The sequence below is a fragment of the Dipodomys spectabilis genome, unplaced genomic scaffold, assembly GCF_019054845.1.
Source record: "Dipodomys spectabilis isolate Male_0828 unplaced genomic scaffold, ASM1905484v1 ptg000021l, whole genome shotgun sequence".
Classification (NCBI taxonomy): domain Eukaryota; kingdom Metazoa; phylum Chordata; class Mammalia; order Rodentia; family Heteromyidae; genus Dipodomys; species Dipodomys spectabilis.
This window is the reverse complement of record NW_024870698.1, coordinates 222,164-245,985: the sequence shown is the minus strand read 5'-3', so window position 1 is coordinate 245,985 and position 23,822 is coordinate 222,164. Positions and strand designations below refer to the sequence as shown.

The following is a 23,822-nucleotide window of genomic DNA, read 5'->3' as shown; positions in this document are numbered from 1 at the left end:
AAATCCAGCGGGTCCCACCAGCCGCTCGGCTCCCGGCAACGACCTCCACAGCCACTTCCGGCACAGCCCAGTCTCGCGAGAGCGCCCGCGCCGGGTCGGCGACGCGGATTGGCCCCTCGCGGCTGCCGTCACCCGCCTCCCCCCCCACCTCCCCCGGTGCTGCCGGCGCCGCCTTTTCCTTCCCTCGGTTCCCTTTCACTTCCGGGTAGGTGTGGGGCCCGCTGACTCCGTGACAACATCCCGTCGCCTCCGTGCGCCACCGGCGGGCTCTCCGAGGGCTCCCCGCTCCGCTCCGCTCCGCGCGCCCCGGGCCGCCATGGCCTCCAACCCGCAGCCGCAGCCGCCGCCGCCCGCGCCGCCGCCGCCGCCGCCGCAGCCGCAGCCGCCGCCGCCGCCGCCGGGCCCCGGAGCCGGCCCCGGCGCGGGTGGCACGGGCGGCGCGGGCGCGGGCGCCGGGGACCCGCAGCTCGTGGCCATGATCGTGAACCACCTCAAGAGCCAGGGGCTCTTCGACCAGTTCCGCAGAGACTGCCTGGCCGACGTGGACACCAAGGTGCGGGGCCGGGGCGGGGGGCGGCCGCGGCGGCCCGGCCGCGACTCACCGGGGGGAGCCTGCCCGCGGGCGGCCCGCCCCCGCCGCGCGCGGGCCCGGCGCGGCGCGCTCCTCCATCCCGCCCGACCTGTGCGTTCGTTTAACCGACTCGGGCCGGGCTGAGCCCCGACGACGAGCCGGGAGGCAGGGCCCGGCGCGGCCCCGGTCTGGTGAGCAGGACTGTCCTTGTCGCTCAGGGCGACCGGCCCAGTGCCCAGCGGTGCACCCCTGGTACCGCGGAGCGCGTCCCGCCCTTCACTTTGTATCGAGGTGCTGGCTCCGGTTTTTTTGGTGGTGGTGAGCGTGTGTGAGTGAGTGTGTGGTGTGAGTGTGTGTGTGTGCATGTGAGTGTGAGTGTGAGTCTGTGTGTGTGCGCTTCTTTTTCTGCCTCTTGAAGTCCGCAGAGTTGGAGTTGTGGTTTTCGTGTGTTAGTCTCTCTTTTTTGGGGGGGGGGGGGGGCTCTTTCGGGGAAAGCATTCAGGGAGTCATCGAACCGAGTTGTTGTCAAGTATGTGTGGCTGTACCTTGAGATCTGGGGGGCGGAGGGGGTGCAGTGGTGGGCAGTGAAGAGCTGGATTCGGACAGCGTGGACGTTAAGTAGCCAAGCGACGTCATTTTTCTAGGGTGAGAAGATGGAAAGAGAGGATCAGAAACAGAGCCCTCCATTGAGGGGAGATGACAGCAGGTACTGTGTCAGGAAAGAAGAGCTGAGTTCTGGAGAATAACGGGGAGAAGGAAAAGTGAGCAACAAGAAGGAAAAAAAAAAGTTCCCTGCCCCCCCTCCTCCCCACCTCCCAAAGAGTCAAGGGCCAGCAAGGGGAAGGGACATGATTAGCAGGAGCCTGTCAATGTCGTCGTTTTGGTCAAGAATGTAGGAACAAAGGACACCGGGAAGGTTCAAAAGAAAGACCAGCCAGTCTGGAAACCTGGAAACAGATGGAGTGAAAATTGTGTTGAAAAGTTTTTGAGGGTTTTAGTTTGTTTCTTTTTTTCCCCTTAATCTTGAGGAGGTTCTCTCTCCGTTCATCCCTTAGATTGGAGTTTTGATGGAACGGCGTTGTTGTGGTTTTTTGTTTTTGTTTTATAGACTGGCTAATCTGAATGGCCCTGCTTTTTTTTTTTTTTAAAGAAAGGGGGAGGGTCCAAAATCTGCAGGACATTCACAGGCTTTGAGGTGAACTGCAACTGTGTGTCATCTCCTCTGGGAACAACTGAAATCTGAGGTAACCTTCTTCCCTGAGAACTCTGGTACCCTGACCACAGTGTAAAAAGGTACTTTTCCAAGATAGTGAAGGTTTTGTACCACAGAAGTCTAGATTACTTTGAGACATTATGCACAATTTTTTTTTACATTGTTAGGTTAGGGAATATGCACAGCCATCTTTTTTTAAAGTAACACTGCCTTTTGAAAATTACTTTTGTGTGAATTTACCCACAAAACACTGTTTAGTTGTATCTAACAAGTAGAGATTGCACTGCGCTGTTCTCCAAAACCTGCAAACCTGCAAGATATCACACTGTATATTCGACTTGGATTTTTTTTTTTTTTTTTTGCGGGGAGGGGGGGTCAACTGTCATCCAAGCTAGATGCAGCCACTCTAAGCCTCTCGCATTGTGTTCTACCAGTTCCCAGATATCTGAAGGAAGCCTAGTGGGGTTTTCTGTTGTTGTAGTAGTAGTTGTTGTTTTGACACAATTTTTCAGTTATGAAAGGCTCCTGATCACTTTATTCATGCAACTCCAGTAAACAGTCACTGAGCAACTTGTTTTAGGCACCAGTGACACAACTGTAAACCAGCAGTCCTCTTGCTGTTATAGCACTTAGATCCTAGCAGAGAATAGCTACTAAATAACCTGTGGAGGGTCTGTGGGAAAAGGCAAGACAGGAGTGAAGAGGCGTTCTCTTTGTTTTGAGTATGGTGATAGTTGAGCTGTCCCTAAAGGACTGACAAAGTGGCTGCATTCCAAGTTGCAAGCCTTGGGAGTGAGTGCATAAGACCTGAAGCAGAGCCCCCTGAGAGCCGAGAGCTGAGAGCTGGGCGTGCTTTTCCTTCCCTTCACAGGTCTAGCAAGCTTCAGGTGCTAGTCTAGTTGTTTTGCTTGTTAGGTGTACGCTAACTGTGAGGCCATAGGCAGGGTTTTAGTGAAAAACCCACCTGACTTGTATTTTAGATGAGTTGGCCGTGGATAATTATTCATAATGTTCTCTTTTATGCTCATTCTTGATATACTTTGGGTAGCAAATTTTATAGTTACCCTGATTTTAGAAAGTGTACTGTACTCTATTGGAAAATAAAATTGAGGCAGGCAAGGGCAGAGACAGCATCAGCAACTGTAATCTAGACGAGGTAAGATGCCATGGATGTGCTGGTAGTCAAAAATGTCAGAAGCAGGAAGTGGCGCTGTGGCTCAAGTGGTAGAGCGCTCGCCTTGAGCTGAAGAGCTGAGGGACAGCGCCCAGGCCCAGAGTTCAAGCCCCACGACCGACCAAAAAAAAAAAAAAAATGTCAGAAGCAGTCAGGTTCTGGATGTATTCTGACACTGGTGCTGACAGAATTTGCTAATATAGGGAAAATTTGGACTCAAGAAAAATTACCAATAGGTAGTTCAGATTTGAACATCTTAAGGGGAACTGAGAATGCTAAATGCATTGTAATTTTTAAGTCTAATCAGTGTTGGTTACATTTGGGAAATATGTGAATGAAAACCTGTTTTTTGCTTTCACTGGAAAGAAAGAAATCACATTGATTTTGAATACCTGGAGAGGAGTATGAGAAACAACTGTGTAGAAGCTAGACTTGAGCAAAAGCCTGCAAAACAGATACATTTATCTCCTAGGAATAAAACCTTTATCACCCTGTGTTGGAGATAGTTACCTAGTCTTCTCAGAACAATGTTTCAGTTGCTTATCTGTCAAGCAGTATGATGCGCTGTGTGAAAACAAAAATTATGAGAGAGAACCAGGAATACACTTCATTGGGAGACTCATATCTCCCCTTCTCCAAAATACAAAGCAGAGCAGGAATTGCTGGAACGTGGTATATCTGGAAGCCAGTAGGGACGTGGAGGAAGAGCCACACGAATAAGTCATAATGACTCCACAGGTTAGCCTGAGTTCTGAAGGTGAGAAGTTTGCTAGATGGACAAGCAGAAAGGAGGATGGTGCGTAAGAACTTACTGCTAGACTATAAACTCTGAAAGGGAAGTGGAGCAAATGGCAGAACGTGGGGAAGGTGAAAAAATGAAGGTACTGAGTGCATTTCTGAGTGTTCATACTTTCCTTCTAGCAATGTTCTTTTAAATGAAAATGATGTACCGTGTGTCTCCTCTCTCTGCCTCTGTAACACTGACATTTGGAATGGGTAGTTCTTGCCCTGGGGACTGTCCTCTGTCCTGTGCACTACAGAATGTCCCCTGTCTTCTCCTGGATACCAATAGTACTTCCTCGGTTGTGATAACTGAAAATGTTTCTCACCCTGCCAAATGCCACCTTGGGAGCAAGGAGATAGAAATCATTCCTGGACAAGACCTAGTGCCTTTTTGTGCATTTCGACCACCCCACAAAACTTCATTACTCTAGTTAGCTATCATATCACTACACTCATTGTTGAAATGGATTTCCATTCTTGACCCCGTTTTCAGACTTCTTATACAGAAATATAAGCCTTCAAGCACTGAGCCCAGTTGATGTCACCAACCTCATTTCTTTACTCTTGGTATTCGCTTCTCCAACCAGCTAAGACTACCAATGTATGGGTTCCACAAATGCTTCTGACCCTACCTGCATCCACATTCTTTTCCTATATGAGTTGTATCTGCAAAGAGAGCCAGTGTCATCCCAAATACATTGCACAACTTTGAAACTGAATTATCCAGCTGTAATAACGCCTTTTCATCCATGAGTTACTTGCTCCACTTCTCTCCTTTCTTCATTTCCAAACAACTAACTGGATTTCGTGTTTTATTTCTAGTCCTTTTTCTATATATAGTTTTTCTTGTTTGTGTTTCTAGTTTTGTCTTTGACAAAATTGGCAGTATTTGAATGAGTGTCATAAATCAGATTGTTGTGTGCTGTGGAACTTTATTGACACACTAATATAAGAGATTTTAAGATTGTTAAAGATAGTCACATTCCCAACAGGTGTTGGTATTGTATCACTTTAAGGATCTTTGGCATTTTTGTTTGTTTTCTTCTTCCTAGCCGGCCTATCAGAATCTGAGGCAGCGCGTGGACAACTTCGTTGCAAACCACTTGGCAACTCATACCTGGAGTCCCCATCTCAATAAGAACCAGCTCAGAAATAATATTCGACAGCAAGTCCTCAAGTAAGTTACGGAGTAAGGGCTCCTAGGCAGGCTTTCAAAAGTCTTATTTTGTGTGAAAGCAGAATTTTCACACAAAAGAGAAATTTATTTACCTCCTGGTATGGTAGTTTTATAAGCTTCAATGCAGCGAACCATCTGATGCAGTATAATTTTGTAATACAGCCTAATCACATTTCTCCTTGCAGATTTGAAAAGACCAAACATTTGAAACCCTATAGAAATTTCTGAAAGAAATAACATGCTAAAAAGAAAACTGAGATAGTACACTTAATTGTTCTTATTTTACAAATAAAGACACTATTAAAAATCACTGAAATTAAAACTTCTCCCCTGATCTGAGACCAGCCTCAAATAGAGCTGCTCCCTTTTGACTTTTGCATTTTACTGATTTTTAAGTCTTTTATGTAGTAACACAGAGGGGGAAAAGGGTTTGTTTAGATCTGTGAGTCATTTTGTGTGAACATAGGAGAAAAGAGTAAGAACTGAAATGTTTAAAAATCCTGGGGAAAAAACCAGATTTATTCCAAAAAGTATTTTTGATTTACAGTCTTGTACTTGTTTTTTGAATATAACATATTTGCCACGACAAAAAGATCTATCCCAGCCTCCACCTCCCAAACGGATATGTTATTTAAAGAATACCTAGTCTTCCTGCTTTGACAAATATTTATATTTAAGCACATTTTTGAAAATGAAATGTAACTTTTAAACTGACAGTCCATTTTATACCTGCCCTCTCTTAATTTCCCTCTTGTCACATAGGAATCAAAAGCCAATGTAGTGTGATATTCCAAGCTTCAGGAAGACCCAGAAATAAAAATTCACACCTCAAAAGACCCATTTATCCCCATGTAATACTAGAATCCAGGAACCTGGGGGCTTGGACTGTGTCTCCTTGTAAATAAAAGGAGAGGGAACTTTACAGTAGCTGTGTTGTCTGCATTTTAAAGGCTGAGGGACCTGTGAAAGACTCTTGGTAAGATCAAAAGACACCATTAGAGGACTGCATAATAACAGCCGTTAGAGAAAAGTAAAAGCTGTTTCCAGAAGAAGAGACTAGAAGGTGTCTGTTGGATGTCCGGCTGAGATGGTTACTCATTTCCACAAAGGCAGTCAGGAAAAGTTACCCAAACAGCATAGGAACTGGAGCATTACTGACGTTGTGCATGTATGCACACACTCATACACACACATTTATACAGGATCATACTGATTATACAATGCTTTCATTTAATGCTTTGCCTAGCAAAGACCTTGCCACAAAAATCCACAGCAAAGAGAAAACTTCCTTAAAGAAAAAGCTTATCTAGATATATGCAAAGTGATGATGCAGGGCCAACCAGCCCATGTAAATACATAATTTCTAACCGTTTTTCATATGCAGTCATACATATTCTGTCGACTGTTAGGTTGCCATCTGCAGTTGCTATCTAACACTGGTAATTTCAGATGGTTCTGCTAATCTCCTAACTCAGCAGGAGAGAAATATTTATTTTGTTTAGGCATTCGTGTATAAAACAGAATCTGAAAATCCTAGATAACTTTGAATAATGATCTTAACAGAATTTAAAAAAGACAAGGAGGCAACTTTAACGAGTAAAATGCCAGTTGCCAGGATTTCAGCTTTGCCCTTGAACCCAGAGCTGTGGCTTCTCCCCACTGTGGAGAAGTAGTGATGGCCACGCCATGCCTGCAAGGCAGTGAGCCCACTGAAATAAATCAGTGTGGTCCCAGCTCCCTGCCCTTGCTCCAGAGATTGAGCTTAATGTCTTTTGCTCTCCTGGGACTGGCTTGCTTGACTCTCTTGAGTCATGCCTCCTACCAGCTTTTTTCTGTGTTGGAGATAGAGTCTCATGGACTTAGGTACTGGCTGGCTCCAAACCTCAATACTCTGATCTAAGGCTCCTGAGTAGCTTGTAAAACAGGGACGAGCTACCAGCACCCAGCTGGATTCTACTTTTGTATAATATCAGCATTGACGTTCATATGAGGAAAACTAAAAGTAATAGTATTTTTTTTGTATCTTTTTTATTGTAAAAATACTGTACAGAGGAGTTACAGTTACTATCGAGCATTGTTGCCTCCTCCTTTGTTTTCCCCCAACCATCCCCTCCTTCTAGTATTTTATTTATTTATTGGCAAACAAAAAAGCAAGACAGGCAGAGAAGAAAAAACAATTATAGAGTACAAAGATTGTTTTTATTTTATATATACCTTTATACTTAAGCCTTAAATCAGAACTGTTGTATAATTCCTCTTTTTTATTACTTCTCTACTTGCTACATCTTAGAGGCACTGTTTACAGGATCACCTTTTTTTTTCTTTTTTAATCTTAGAGCAGGTAACCTACTTTATGCCTCATTGGCCCGTTTCTCTCTACGGCCCACATAAATAGGGTCACAAGGTTGCCAAGAAGCCGCAGGAAATGAACAAGCTAATCCATCCTTCACTCTAGACAGAGCTGCATGCATGCATAGCACTTGTCAGCTGTGAGGCCAGACACCTTGCCCATTCTGTAGACGGAGACTCAGTCCTCAGAGCTGGAAATGACTGCCTCTCCCCTCTCACAACACCATTCTGTTCTCTTATTTTGTTCAGATACTTTTTACAGCTTTTTTTTTATATATTATCCTTGTCACTCTTCTGCTTGCTGTACATAATATTGCTTCAACCTAGAGAACCTTTCTACCCTTTTTACTCAAAAATCAAGACTCAGCCTAAATTCCTTGTCTTTGGTGGAACGTTCCCAAGTTATCTTGGACATATTGGGTAGTTTCCTTCTACAGTTTCTTCTTTCTACACGGTGTATGCTTGTGTCTAGCATTTTGTATTTTAGTTCTTTGATCTGCCTCCCAAACCAGAACCAGGGACCAAGTCTGTTTTGTAGCTGCCTGGGGGTGGTCAGGGTGGCGACTGTTACGGAGAAGACACTCATAACACAGTTGTTGAACGAATAAGTCATCCACTTTTATAGCAGAAAGATAATAAAAATAAAGCCAGAAGTCTTGAGTTGTGTTTTGTTCTCCTTAGTTTTCTTTCTTTTTTAAAGAGTTGATTAAATTATACTTTGTATATGTTCTTCACTTTTCCTGCAGAGCCTATTATAAAAGACATGTTTCTGTTTTCTAAAAACAACTGTGTTGGAGCTGAAGGTATAGCTCAAATGGTACAACTCCTCCCTACCAAGAAGAAGGCAGAGTTCAAACGCCTGAATTGCAGCAGGGTAGGGGTAGTTATTTGAAGAGTCCATGGATTTATTTTAGATCCAGAACTCAGATCTAGTGACTATCCCTGCTTGCTATTGTCAGGGTGGTAAGAAAAGTATTGCTCATTTTTCTGGTCTGCAGTACTGTTGCTTGCTCTTTTTTGTCTGGTTCTGTTCTTCTTTTGTTTTATTTTGTTTACAGTAATTGAACCCTGGGCTCACTTATGCCCCTGAGCTACATTCCAGTTCAGGTCTAAAAGTGTTCTTGTCTTATTTTGTTGGGTGTTTTTATTTTTTGACCAGTAACACAATGATGGGAAATTTACAAACTTTAATATAGTATAGTATACCAAAGTACCACCTAGCATGAAACTTATTTTCCATTGCCTACACTTTCTACATCCAGGTGAATGGATTGGGGCCATTTAAAGAAGAATATACATGACCAATATATTTTTATTTTGCTTTTAGTCATTAAAGTAGTTATTTAAACTATTTCTTTCTTTTTCTGTAAAATATCAGATCAGGAATGCTGGAATCTGGTATCGATCGAATTATTTCTCAGGTTGTGGATCCAAAGATCAACCACACATTCAGACCTCAGGTAGAGAAAGCTGTGCATGAGTTTTTGGCCACACTAAATCACAAAGAGGAAGCAAGCAGCAGCACGGCCCCGGATGATGAGAAACCAGACTCTTCTGTCACTACACAAGGTGCTTTGCTTTTACTCGTTGTCAGTTCCGTTACTTTTCATCTTGAACCCAGTATGAAGTTATATTTGGTTCTTTAAAGCATTTTCTATTTGCCTACTCTACTGAGGCTGTAATTACCTTAAATAATACCCAAATTCCTCAACTGGCTTTTTTTTTTCAGTATAGCATAAAATAATGAGCATTTTAGTAGCAGGGTGTATGTGTTTGTATGTGTGTGTGTTACAATGGATGAGCTAACGTAATTACAAAAGATATTCTTCTCTGGGAACTAAACTAAACTATTCTCAGATTTGCCAGTGCCCGTCCAAAGACACTGTGTGTGCTGGGCAGTAGAGAAGTCTGAATGCAAATGCTAGCACTGGCACCTGAAATCTGTAAGCACATAAATGGTCTGCACACACATGCATTTTACAGCAAGATGAGCATGGCATTGATTGAGCACAGGTGGTTAGCTTCTGTTTTCAAAATTTATCTTTTCTTCTTAAGGTGCCCCTGCTCCTGGGTCCAGTGCCAATGTCGCCAATGATGCCATGTCGATCTTGGAAACCATAACTTCTCTTAACCAGGAAGCCAGTGCTGCCCGGGCCTCGACAGAAACGTCCAATGCTAAGAACAGTGAGAGAGTATCAAAGAAACTCTCGGTTCAGCCAAGCACTGACCTTAGCGCTGACAAAGAGAGGATGTCAGAGGACATGGCTGATCAAGAAAAGGCAGTACCTGACTCTGGAGGGGAAACCCTAGAAACTGCCCTAAAGTCTGAAGAACTTAGTGATCCCCCCTGCCAAGCTGAAGAAGTTAAAAATCACACAAAAGAGAATAATGGCTTAATTCTGCTAAACAAGGATGTTCAACAGGAAATCAGTGACCAAAAGAACAAATCCACAGACAAAACTGAAAAAAAAACAGACAGCAATGAAAAGGGAGAAAGAAAGAAAGACAAGAAAGAAAAGTTTGAAAAGAAATTTGATCATTCCAAAAGGAATGAAGATATACAAAAAGTAAAAGATGAGAAACAAGCAAAGGACAAAGAAGTAGAGAGCTCAAAACCTTCAGAAAAGAATACTAGTAAAGCTAAAACTGTTGAAGGAACAAAAGAAGGTATATTAAAAACTTCCAAAACTACAACAATGTAAAGAGCATAAAGTGGAACAGAGGGGAAGTAACAAGTTTGGCTTCAAATTTTAACTTTTCAGTAGATACTTTTATTTGAAAACTCTGAAAACTTTTATTTTTCTTTAAAGAAATAGAAGTAATAAATTGCTGGGCCCTAGTGGCTCACAGCTGTAATCCTAGCTACTAAGAAGGCTGAGATCTGAAGATCCTGATTCAAAGCCAGCCAGGCACAAAAGTCTATGAGACTCTTATCTCCAATGAACCACCAGAAAACCAAAAGTGATGCTGTGGCTCAAGTGGTAGAATGCTAGCCTTGAGCTAAGGAGCTAAGGGATAGTGCCCAGAATTCAAGCCCTACAACCAACAAATAAAAAGAAAAAGAAATGGAAATAATAAATATAAATAAACTGGGCAGAGAGGGGTCACATCTATAATCCCAGCTCTGTGGGAAATATAACTTAAAGGAATGAATTCAGGTATAGCCTGGGGTAGGGGAAGAATTAGCTCAGAGAATATGCTAGACATAATGGTGCATGCCTGTATAATCCAAGTTAAGAGAATTGAAGTTGAAGGCTGGCCCCGCCAAAAGCACAGGATTTTATCTGAAGTCTCTGAATTCAAAACCCCAATATTGCCAAGGTGAAACCTCCCCTGGAAAAAGCGGCAACAACTATGTAATGTCTTTTCTATAAGGATATGTCTATTCACAGAAAAAGTTAACAAAGAATAGACTTCATAATTCTTCTTATACCTTGTTTACATATTCCAAGCAACCTCAGTGGTATTCCTAATCTTTACATTATTAGGTAAGAAATAGTTACAGGAAATTTGGTTTTATATGTGTCATTTATATACATTTATATATACCTTGTTTAATAGTTTAATTTCTTTTTTATTTTTCTTGTCAGTCAAGGGGCTTGAACTCTGGGCTTGGGCGCTGTCCCTCAGCTCTTCAGCTCAAGGCAAGCGCTCTACCACTTGAGCCACAGCACCACTTCCGGTTTTCTGGTAGTTTATTGGAGATAAGAATCTCACAGACTTTCGTGCCTGGGCTGGCTTTGAACTGCAATCCTCAGATCTCAGCCTCCTGCGTATCTAGGATTACAGGCATGAGCCACCCAATATATATTTAAAGCATAAATTTCAGTATAATTTAGGAACTGGGCTTTGAATATATTCTCATAACAGGTATTTTATTTTCTCTTATTTTCTCCTTGAAGATTGCTCTTTGATAGATTCTGATGTGGATGGACTTACAGACATTACAGTTAGTTCTGTTCATACCAGTGACCTTTCATCTTTTGAAGAAGACACTGAGGAGGAAGTTATAATGTCTGATAGCATGGAAGAAGGAGAGATTGCATCTGATGGTAAAGCATTTTACCTAACAAGGCCTCTGTTTACCTTTATTTGTATATTCTAATGGATATTTCCTGAGGCATAAGGTAGCATAATAGAGCTTGAGACTTTATTTGGAAGATTTCTTTCTGTCCTAGCTCCAGTATTGTCTGTCTGAGCAACCTTGGTGAGTTACTAGCCCTCAGCAAGCTGTGGTTATCCCATTTCTTGACTCCATCCTCTGGGATTTATTGCAGGATTGAGGCAAGGTAATTAATATGAAAATGGCATTTTTGTGTCTGTGACATTTAGAGAAAAGCACTATTTACAAAACCACCCTCAAGTCTGGCATCAGTTGCAAATTCAGGATCCCAAACCTGCCTTAGATTCAGTAACCACTGGAAGTACTCACAGAACCCATCAAACTCTGATATACACTTGGGTATGATTTATTACAGCTGAGAGACAGATAAAAATTAGGTAAGAGAACAGATAATAGGGCAAAATCCAGGGAAGTTCAAACAAGGAGCTTCCATTCGTCCTCCTTAGGTGCTGTGGACAGCCTTACTTCCTTGGCATCCATACCTGATAATACACCCAGAGTGTTGTCATCTAGAGTTCCCTGGAACTTTGGTCCCCAACTACTTGGGTCTGAAGAATTATAGTAGACTGTCTCTGTGTCTAATCTTGCCTCTGCCCCTCCAAAGTCAGCCTGATACTTTTAAGACCTAAAGCAATTACTTTCTTGATTCTACTCAAGATCTTACCAGGCAGACAGAAGTCCTCCAGTCAGGAACATCGCTTGTAAAGTTTAGAGAAGACCTCCCAGAAGCCGAGGGCAAAAGTTAGACCCTCTGGTCAGGCTGAATTCAACTTGAGTATTATGCACTTTTTTTTTTAAACATCTAATTCTGACAGAGTACTTTGGGTTTCAAAGATGGATCTATATAAGACCTGTAGTCCTTATCACGGTCCTAGAAATAAAGGCACAGGTGAGAAAACGGTACAGTAAGACTTGCCAGTGTGAAGTCACATAGCTCATGAGTGTCAGCACAGAACTCTTAACTTGCGTTTCTAACCTGTACCTCATGTTGCTCCTTACCCCATGGTCAAATTCTGTCTTTAAAATTAAAATTAACCAAAGATTATCTGCCATTTTCTATCCAAGAGCATCTTAAAAATTTGCTTGTAGCTTTGGATAGAACACATAGAAAATCAGAGGGAGAAAACATGGGACCTTCTGATACCACAGTTGTTCTTCAATCTCGCCCATCTTTCATTCTTTTGTTTGCATCCAGGAAAAAGTAAAAGACAAGAAGCTGCAGAGTGGTAAGTGGTAGGACATGAAAAACAAGTTTATCTTTTTTCTTCCTCCTGTGTTAAATGGAAACAAATCATCTTCAGTGTACACAGGAAGTACAGGTTCAAATAAATTTGTTCCACCTAGCAGTGATGAAGTAAGTATTCCTCTCAAGTCCATTGACAAACAGCATTGAACTCGTTGTCAAAAGAACATATAATTGGGTGAAGAAGCATTAGTTTGAGAAGGCTTCAGTACCTGAACTCTTAGGTTCCTGTAGAAGCAAACCAAAAATGGTATAATCAGTAAAGCCATCAGCTCATCAGAAACCACCAATTAACCTCTGACTGGATACTTCCCATTACGTCTAGGTCATACGCAAATAAGGCAAAGGTCTAGCTGTAACTAATGAAATTATTTACTTTGTTTCTCAGATTAGCCTATAAAAGCACAAACACCTTATTCAAGCTACTAATACTGATAAAGATAAGAATTTTAGCTTTTAAAATGTTAAGTTTTATACATTTTTATTATAAAAATACTGTACAGAGGGGTTACAGTTACAATGAGCAAGGTTAAAATTAAGTTTCCGTATGCACATTGGTACCACTTTTGCTGCTTGCACTGCCTACTATACAGAAATCACAGAAGCACACTTCTATTTACTGTTTTCCAGATGAAGAGAAGAACAAACAGAATAAAACAAAAGCTCAAACTAGTGATTCTAATGAAGGAAAAGCAAAAAGCGTGCGGCAAGCTTATGTTCACAAACCATATCTTTATTCAAAGTACTATAGTGATTCTGATGACGAACTCACTGTAGAACAGCGGCGACAGTCTATTGTAAGTCCTGTTCGATCTCATATTGTTTTTGTCTACTGCATTAGGTTGACAAATTCACATATTCTGTGTGTAAGTAGACATATTTGTTTTACCTTCAGAAGCCTTATCATTTAACCAGCTAGAGTAGAAATGTGTGACAGAGGTATTTATATTCTTGTTACTGATACAAGTGAGTAGTACATGGTACGAAAATGTTTGGATCAGTGTGGATCAAGTCATGTAAAGATATGCATTATGCAGCCATTAATATCGCATTTATAGTGAAATGCAACCCACTATTTCTTGGATTTGAAGAGGCTTTGAATTACAAAATGTGACATTGAATTACGAATGTTTTTAAAGAAAATTTTTATCCCATCGTACCTAAACAGCAGACTTCAATTTGTGAAACATTAAATATGAAATACGAATACAAGTTTTCACTAGTTTAAAAAATGAGAACAGCTGGGCATCAGTGCCTCATACCTTAATCCTAGCTACTCAGAAGGCTGAGATCTGAAGATCATGGTTCAAAGCCTGTCTGGGAAGAAAAGTCCATGAGACTCTTAACTCTAGCAAACCACCAAAAATCCAGAAGTGGTGCTGTGGCTCAAGTGGTAGAGCGCTTGCCGTGAGCTGAAGCACTCAGGGACAGCGCCCAGGCCCAGAGTTCAAGCCCCATGACCAACAAAAAAAAAATTAAAGTCTAAAGTCTGGATCACAACAAGTCAAAGTTGTAGAACTAGCCTGCTATTTGAATTTGTATTTCAGTTTCTGTAAGAACAATTGAAAATTCATGGAGACCTACCTATATACATGTGATGCTTCATACTTTCGTAGCTTTCTTTTTATTAGAAAAAAACAATATTTTTAACTACTATCTCTTACAATCATACCTTTCTAATTCTTTAAACAAATGGCTTTCTTAAAACAATGGAAAATTTTCATGTCTGCCTCTTGTTCTTTTGATAGCTTCTGAATTAAAGCATACACCTAAGTATGTATGTATACAAAGTATGTATGTCTTTCATAGATCCCCATAATTTGTATGAACAACTGAAGAACAGACTAAAACATTTATGGTCCTTAGGATTGAGCCTAGGAGCTCACACATGATAGAAAAACTCTTACCATTGAACCTATACCCCGGGCCTAAAACGTTTTAGAGATTTTCTTTCAAAGTGCTTTTGCTATTGCATAATAATCTATCAGGGTATTTTATGGGTTTAGGCTAAAGAAAAAGAAGAGAGGCTCTTACGAAGGCAAATTAATAGAGAGAAACTTGAAGAAAAACGAAAACAGAAAGCAGAAAAGACAAAGTCTTCCAAAGCCAAGAATCAAGGTATAGCAGATAATTTTATTATATTGAGCTGTAATAATAGGTTAATTTCACATTGTTCTTACACTACTTATAAAATGATCTATTCTCAAGTGTAGAAGATTTCCTTCTTAATCTGGTATTTTTCTTTGTATTGCTATATCTGTTAAGCATTCTATCAGGTCACAAGGTATACCACTGATGAGCTAAAAATTTATTTTCCAGTAATGGTAGAATGAATTATCACTGGGACATGATTGTTAACACAAGTAATAGTGATATTAATGGAATTAGCATATGCTTTATGCTAGTTTGGGAAGGCTTATAGGTGTGGTTGTTTGTTTGCTTTTGTGGCACTGGGGACCAAACCCAGGACCTCACGCATGATAATCATATGCTGTACCACAGTTTCACCCCATGATCCCTGTTTGTCCTCATTTCCTTGGTGTATTGCATAAAACGCAATTCAGTTGTTTTATGTTGATTCTAGCACAACTTAAGAGCCATTGAATGCCATTTTGGATTTTTATATACTGAGTATAAGACCTTAATGAAAATTAAATAGGACTCTCTTCAGAAATACACTTTGTTAATGGCTTTATTTCCTAGGCAAAAGTAGCATGGACTTAGAAGAATCATCAACAAAGAGTTTGGAACCTAAAGCCCCTGGAATTAAAGAAGTCCTTAAAGAACGGAAGGTTTTAGAGAAAAAAGTAGCATTAAGCAAAAGAAGAAAAAAAGATTCACGGTACATGTTTTAACAGGCCATGTTCCAATTGTTATACTCTCTTAGCATGCTTTTGGAGGCGATACATTGAAAATAGCAGTAAAAAGAAGATCTTAAAATTTCATTTTTATTATATTTATATTGCATATTTAAACATGAATATATATACATATATAATTCCAAAATAGTATGTCTTCATTACTTTTGTTATCTGGTAGATGTTTTAGCACTTCTCCCCAGAAAAAGTTTACATGTATAAATACACAGTTATCCCTAGAGTTTCATAGAATTTATGGATGCTCTAGAAGTATGCTAAAAGAATTTCTATTCTAGGATAATGATTGCATCTGTTCTCTAGCCTTTTCACATAGGTATTTTTACCAATATCCCATGCTTCGTCCCCTAACTCAGAGTCTGTTGTTAATAATATAAGAATTAGAAACCAAAGGGAGTCTTGAAAATATGAAGTCTTTTGGACATGGCCTACAGTTCTGATGTTATATCAAGTTACAATTTTGTAACTTAATTCTAGACTTCAGAATAAGAGAGTTGATAATCTGTAGAATTTGGTAAGAGTTATTGCCTCATAAATTTATTAAACTGAATATAAAGGCCTCCTTACTTAACAGATGATAAAACTTCCCAAATGTGATCCATACTGTTCACCTTCAACAAATAAGAAAATTGTTTCCATAAATTTTCCTTAATCATCAAGGTCAGTTTATGCCACATTTGAACTGTGTTCTCCCTGATTGAGGATGTTACTTCTATTGAAATTTAAAAAGTCCTTCACTTAGGAAGTATTCATAGTAAAGGAAAGCTTTTTTTTTTTTCTTTTCAGCCTTCATAAGAAGTTCTTACATTAGATTGAAAGTTCATATTTGACTTTTGTTTCTCCTGTTTAGGAACATTGACGAGAATTCCAAAAAGAAACAACAGTCTGAAGAAGATTCCAAGGAGACTCTCAAAACAAGTGAGGTATGTCTTAGTAAAACCCTATCTCAAATGTTCTTTGGTCAAATATGTAGTCCTTTGCAGTAAAACTTAAGACTATAATATTTGACCTCCAGATTAAATAAAAACTCCCATTCTGTTATAGCCTGAATTTCTCGATGTCTCCTTTTGGTTAGTTGTGTTTGCTGCAGGGTAAGCACAGAGAGATGTTATGGGCAGAATACTAGAGCTTGAACTCAGTGTCCCTGAGCTTTTTCACTCAAAGCTAGTACTCTCACTTCAGCTACAGCTTCACTTCTGGCTTTTTTTGATGGCTAATTGCATATGAGTCTCACAGATTGTCCTGCCTGGGCTAGTTTTGATTTTGTAATCCTCAAATCTCAGTATCCCAAATAACTGGGATTACAAGTGTGAGTCCCTAATGCCCAGCTCATTTCATCTAGATAATAACTACTTCTCTTTTCCTTCCCATACCTAGATTATATTCAGAATTTGACCATGTAAAAATACATCTCTTTCCATTTCGATGATTTTCTTGGGACAAACTTGGCTTTCACTAGATTTGAATCCTTGCTCAAAAGATCCATGTTTATAATTCTGTAGCTAAAATATCTTAATATTTCCTGGAAAACCCAATAATTTAGTGATTATTTGTTATGGCACAGTTTAGATTTGAAAGAAGCTTCTTAACTACATGCATAAGCCTCAGGATAACTCTGAAAAGAATCTTAATATGTGAATCTGCCTATGTTATAGTGGGAGGAATACTAAGCTCAGAACGAGATCACTAGACTTCCTAGCACAGCTACTTACAGCCACTAAGCTTCAGCTTCCCTATGTATAAAAAAGGTTAACATAGACTGCCCTCCAAGGACCAAGTGAAGCGCTTCATAAGTGCCAGTACTCAACATATTAACTGTCTCCAAATATTCAGTTAGAATCTAAAGATTGTTTTTTTGTGTGTGTTTCTCATATTTTAACTTTTGCTTTTGTATAGCACTGTGAAAAGGAAAAGGGATCTTCAAAGGAGCTGAAACATGCCCACGCAAAATGCGAGCCAAGTAAACCTACCCGCAGACTTTCAGAATCTTTGCATTCAACTGATGAAAACAAAATTGAATCCAAAGTAGAAAGAGAACATAAAAGGCGGACATCTACCCCTGTTGTAACGGAAGGGGCACCAGAAGAAACGGACACCAGAGATGGAAAAAGGCAAGTGGAACGCTCCGAGAGTGGAACAGAAGAAACCCAGAAGCAGAAAAGCTCACTTAAAAATGAAAAATATCTAAAGAAAGATGACTCTGAAATTCCACATGTGAAAAATCTACCTAGGAAAGAGGTAAAATCTAAAGAGAAGGCTGAAAAAGAAAAAACTCCATCAGAAGAAAAACTACCTACAAAACACAAATACAAGGGTGACAGTGTACATAAAATGGGTGATGAGTCTGAACTTCACTCTGAGAAAGGCTTAAAAGTAGAGGAAAATATTCAGAAACAAAATCAACAAACTAAACTTTCTTCAGATGACAAAGCTGAACGAAAGAATAAACATAGAAATGAAAGGAAATTATCAGTGTTGGGCAAAGATGGAAAACCAGTTTCTCAATATATTATAAAAACAGATGAGAATGTGCGTAAAGAAAATAAAAAAGAGAGACATTTATCATCTGAAAAAACTAAGGCAGAACACAAATCCAGGAGATCAAGTGATTCTAAATTACAGAAAGATCCTTCTAGCTCCAAGCAACATGGTGTCACAGTACAGAGAAGAAGCGAAAGTTACTCAGAAGATAAGTGTGAGACAGACTCAACTAATTTAGAAAGCAGTTTAAAATCAGAAGAAGTTGTTCACAAGGAGAGGCGAAGAACAAAGAGTTTATTAGATGAGAAACTTACATTGAAGTCTAAATCAAAAAGTCAGAGTAAACAATTAAAAGTTTCTGAAACAGAATTACAAGAAAGTATCACAAAACAAACAATCACTCCAAAACCAGATAAAGACAAGAACACAGAAGAAATTGACTCAGAAAAACAACGCAAGTCTAAAGTTGAAGACAGACCTTTAGAAGAAGCTGGTGTTGATCATGTGTTAGAGGGTGCTCCTTCTTTATCACATAGTACACAGAAAGACTCAAGTCACAGAGCAAAGCTACCGGTGGCAAAGGAAAAATGTAAAGGTGAGAAAGATTCGAGCTCCTCCCGACTGGAAAGGAAATTATCAGATGGACACAAAAGCAGAAACTTGAAGCACAGCAATAGAGACTTGAAAAAGAAGGAAGAAAACAAACCAGATGATAAGGATGGTAAAGAAGTTGAAAGTAACCATGAAAAGACCAGAGGGAATGGTTCAGTCATAGAAAAAAAGTTAAATAGAAGGTTAAGTGAAAATCGAAGAGGAAGCTTATCACAAGAAATGACCAGAGAAGAAAAATTATCAGGAAACACTTTGGCCACTCCCAGTAGTTCCTCTCTCCTGCGACCAAAAAAAAGTGGTGAAACCACATCAATTCCTGAACAAGAACCAATGGAAGTTGATTCTGAGGCAGTTGTTGAAAATGTATTTGAAGGCTCTAAAACTCAAGATAGCAGCCATAATAGTTCCCAGCAAGACTTTGGGTCTGACCTTGCTACAAAACCAAAAACTACCACAGTTCTCAAAGATGAATTAAGAACTTCTGTAGTAGATTCAAAAACAGCAACTGCAGCCTGTAAATCAGGCCGTGGGGTGGGAATTACTAGCAATCCTGAAAAGCATGCTGACCATAACAGCACCTTAACCAAGAAATTGCATGCTGTCTCTAAACCAAATCCTGGGGAGAAAGAGTCCGTTCAGCGAGGAGCTCATGAAGTGAGTGCGGGCTCAGAGACAAGTCTCAAAATGTTCTCTAATGCCCTGTCAGAAAGCGATAGAGTACAGAACTTGAAAAGCACATCCAGTCCTACTGAAGAACATACTAGTCAAGAAGACACTGCTCTTCAACATTCCATAGACTTAAATCCCTCACTAGCCTTAGGTTCAGTGAGTGTTTTGCCTCAGAAAGAATCTGGTTCAGAACTGATTTCTCCTCTGGGCAGAACTGTTTTAGAAGGTGGCATAGCCAGCACCTCCCTTACGGATCCCTCTGATACCACTAACCAAAGTTTGCCTGTTAGGAAATCAGAAGTCCCTAGGACAAGTTATAGCAAAGAAAGTGGTGATGCTTCCACAGTAGATTTATCAGGAAAATCAAGCATAGCTGGCAAAAAACACATTTCAGAAGATCACCAGGCCACTCTGTTAGCCAGTAAACAAGGGAAAGCAAATATTAGTGTTGCTCACAAGTCAACAGACATGATGGTAGAAAACGAGAATGTTGTCAAAGAATCTGGCTTTGTGGATGTGGCCAAGAAAGAAATTGACTTAAATACAGAACTCAGTTTAAAGCAGACAACCATGGAAAACGACAAGAAGGGTGACATTACTGTTAATCCTTTGGTAGGCATAAGTACAGGAAAAGATGCTGAAACAGATGGACTTAGGCATAAAGATTCAGTTGAAATGGAAACTCTATCAACTGATGTTCAGAAGAAGACTGAAAACAGTGAGGTAAATACCAGTGGTCCCTCAGTGTCTGAGCAAAGGAATGGGAAAACTCCAAAAGTGGCTGATGGTTCTGGTAGAGCAGAAGAGACTTCCATTGCTACTAGTACTGAAGAGAAGGACAAACGCATCTCGTTAAGCCCAGTAAAGGCTGGGGATGCCACCACTTCATTAAAAAACACAAAGAGGGGAGTGGCTTTGCCTTGCACCAGCATTGAGGCGGATGAAGGCTTTATAATAGGTACACATCCCAGAAACAATCCCCTAGGGGCTGGAGTGGAAGTCAGTGAATGCACCATTTTTGCTGCAGCGGAAGAAGGTGGGGGTGTTGTCACAGAAGGATTTGCAGAAAGCGAAACTTTCCTCACAAGTACCAAGGAGGGAGAAAGTAGAGAGTGTACTGTGGCTGAATCAGAAGACAGAGCAGCAGGCGCTGTGTCTGCCAATACATTGAAAACAGAAGTTGATGTAAACAGCGCTGTGACAGAGGAAAAAGATGATGCCGTAACCAGTGCAGGTTCAGAAGAAAAGTGTGATGGTTCTTCAAGTAGAGACTCAGAAATCATTGAGGGGACTGTTGTTTTCATTAATGAAGTTGAAAGCGATGGAGCAGTTACAAGTGCTGGGACAGAAATACAAGCAGGATCTGTGAGCAGTGAAGAACTCCTTGGGTTCCAGGGAAAAAGGACACGGATGGATTTCAAAAAAGAAACAGAGGGTACTGTGACATGTACAGGAGCAGAAGGTAGAAATGATAACTTTGTTATCTGCCCAGTGACTGGGGCCGAGCCCCAAGAGGAGCATATTGTTACAGGTGCCGATGTGGTCCAGGTAGATAATAACATACCCCCTGGGACAAGCTCCATCCCCAGCAGAGATGGTTCTGGAAATGACAGTATGGAAGGTGAGAGTGCAGTCACTAGCACAGGCATAACAGAAGAAGATGGAGAAGGGCCAGCAAGTTGCACTGGCTTGGAAGACAGCAGCGAAGGGTACGCAATAAGTTCTGAGACTGAAGAAAGTGGAGAGAGTGCGATGGGCAGCACAGTAGCCAAAGATAACACTGATGTACCTTTAGTGGCCACCAGTCCTTGTGACGATGAGGACATTGTGACCAGTACAGGTGCAAAAGAAGAAGATGATGAAGGGGAAGGTGTCGTGACTAGTACGGGAAGAGGAAATGAAATTGGCCATGCTTCAACCTGCACAGGGATAGGAGAAGAAATTTGCGAGAGTGCAGAAGGGGAAGATAGTCAGATTGGTCCTACAGTAGAGCTCGTGGACATAGAAGTCGGAGCAACTGTCATGAGTGCAAATGAAAGTAACATTGATAGCATGAGCGGCTCAGAGAAGGAAATCAAAGAGGTAGAGATCTGCTCCAGTGCCAAAGGGATTGTCGAGAGCAGCGTGACCAGTGCAGCTGCAGGCAAGAGTGACATGGCCCCCGTTCCAGAAGGCCCCATGACTAGTGCAGCTGCTGATCCAACTGATAGTCTACAGAGTAGGAAGGAAAAGGGCGAAGATAGCACTATCACCACTGGCCTGGTCGGGGGCAGTTACGATGTCCTTGTGTCTGGGGCAGTCCCAGAATGTGAAGTTGACCACACATCACTAAGTGAAAAAGAAGACGAGGGCATCATCACCTCAGTAGAAAATGAAGAGTGTGATGGCCGCATGGCTGCTACAGCCAGCGATATTTCCAACCAAGATAGTTTAACTGGTGGTAAAAGTCAAGGCAAAGGCTTGATGATTTCTACCAGTACAGCAAATGAGTACACCCCTCAAGTAGGCATAATGGTAGATGCAGGACATTCAAGTACTCTGGGAACTGAAGAAAACACGGAAGGTGCCAGAGAAAAAGCGGAAGAATTTGAGGCCCCAATGCCCAGTGCTGTTTCAGGGAATGAGAATCAACTCACTGCCAGCAGAAGGGAAGAGAAGGACGAATGTGCCATGATTTCCACGAGCATCGGGGAGGAATTTGAAGTGCCTATCTCCAGCGCAGTAGACATCAAGTGTACTGAACGTCAGCAGCCAGTCGCAACCATTGAGGAAAGAGCTACAGGCCCAAACCTGGTAAGCACTGAGGACTCTGAGGTGCCTATGCCTAGTGCTCCCACAGAAGTTGGACGCCCTCTTGCCTCAACTAGCAAGGAAGAAAAGGACGAGTGTGCTCTCATTTCCACCAGCATAGCAGAGGAGTATGAGGCCTCGGTTTCTGGTGTAAGTGAAAACGCACCATCTCTTACAGATGGGAGTGCTGTCATCTCCACCAGCTCCATGGAGGACTGCGAAGGAGCCGTGTCCAGTGCCCCTCACAAAGAAGTCCATCCCTCAGTCACACCAGCAGAGGAGACAAGCGACACTGCCATGATTTCCACAAGCACCTCTGAAGGACGCGAAGCAGTCATGGTTGGTGTTGTCCCTGGGGGTGAGGGCCAGGCCACCAGTGAGAGAGTAGAAGACTCGAGTGATGCCGCTATCATCTCCACCAGCACAGCAGAGTATGTGCCGCTGGGTGCCGGCCTCAGCAGTCAGAAGGATAATCAGCCAGCTGCCCACAACTCAGACAGAAATGACCTAGTCACTGTCAGAGTAAGCAAGTGTGAAGTCCCCATGCCCAGCCTCATGACAGAGAGTAATGGTCAGTGTCCTGGACCACTCACAGAAGGCAAAGACACAGGCCCTGTCATGGCAGTGAGCACTGAGGAAGGTCCTGGAAGGCGGCCATTGTACACACCCTCTGTGGGACAAAGCCAGCCAAGTGCTTTATGTGCAAAAGAGAAAGACAGGTATGGGAGGGACTGCCCTGGCCAAGGCCCATTCACAGCAAAAGGACAAAACAGTAGTACACTGCACCTTGTAAATCCAGAAGAGAAAAAGGTATTGCTGAGTTCCATTCACAGTGATGACAGAAGCTCAGAGGCCGAGATGGCAGGGGATAATAATTCAACCCGTTGTTCAGCAGAAAAGGTCTTGGAGAAGAGTTCTGACTCACCTGTCCATCTGACAGGACCAGAGCAGACATCTGCAGAAGATCTCTCTCTCAATCGTTGCCATTTGGCTACAATAAATACTGGTGCTAAAAAAGCTGACCATATACCGCTCACTAAAGACCCTGGAGCAGAATACCCTTCTGAGCAGCAGGCACTTGGGGACAACTTGAAAAGTGCTGCTGGCAAGGGTAGTGTAGGCCAAGAGTCAAAAATTACACCTCCGAACATAGCTAACCTTCCAGCTGCCTGCCAGGTAGCTCCAACAGCTCCGAAAGGTGAAAAGGATTTAACTCCAAAGAGTGATCACAGTGGCAGAGGGACTGCTGAAGCATCTGCTGAGAAAACAGGACACAGTACTGGCACAAGGAAATCACGCCACAGAGAAGGAAACCTGGCAGTCACTGTTCCTGCTGAAGAAAATGTGTGTGACATAGGTGAGAATCTAATTGTATGGCTGCCCTCTACAGTAATACTTAAGGCAGTTTTCTAAAAGATGGGCCTGGTTCAGAATGATAGAATATTTTTTTCTTGCATAATCTTGAAAAATAATTCTTCAATATTGGAGATTGACCTTCTCTTAAAAGAAAAAGTGTGTTTAAAAAGTTAAAATTTTAAGCTGGGCACTGGTGGCTCACGCTTGTATTCCTAGCTCCTGAAGAGGCTGAGATCTGAGGATTGTTGTCCAAAGCCAGCCAGGCAGGAAAGTCTGAGACTCTTCGTCTACAATTAACCACTTAAGAGCTTGGAAATGACACTGTGGCTCAAAGTGGTAGAGCACTAACCTTGAGCACAAAAGCCAATTAGCAAACAAGCCCTGAGTTCAAGCCTCATGACTGGC

General features: G+C 41.6%; 1 protein-coding gene across 1 annotated transcript in view; it reads left to right on the top strand.

Moving 5' to 3' along the window:
* Positions 1-316: 316 nt before the first annotated feature.
* The window catches only part of Bod1l1 (biorientation of chromosomes in cell division 1 like 1), a 43,678-nt gene continuing 20,172 nt past the window's right edge, over positions 317-23,822 (top strand). The window contains exons 1-10 of the mRNA XM_042674722.1: positions 317-553; positions 4,794-4,918; positions 8,646-8,836; positions 9,323-9,934; positions 11,170-11,319; positions 13,264-13,430; positions 14,640-14,751; positions 15,337-15,475; positions 16,360-16,432; positions 17,406-23,418. Of these exons, the coding sequence (XP_042530656.1) occupies positions 317-553; positions 4,794-4,918; positions 8,646-8,836; positions 9,323-9,934; positions 11,170-11,319; positions 13,264-13,430; positions 14,640-14,751; positions 15,337-15,475; positions 16,360-16,432; positions 17,406-23,418 (7,819 nt within the window). The remainder of the gene's footprint in view (positions 554-4,793; positions 4,919-8,645; positions 8,837-9,322; positions 9,935-11,169; positions 11,320-13,263; positions 13,431-14,639; positions 14,752-15,336; positions 15,476-16,359; positions 16,433-17,405; positions 23,419-23,822) is intronic.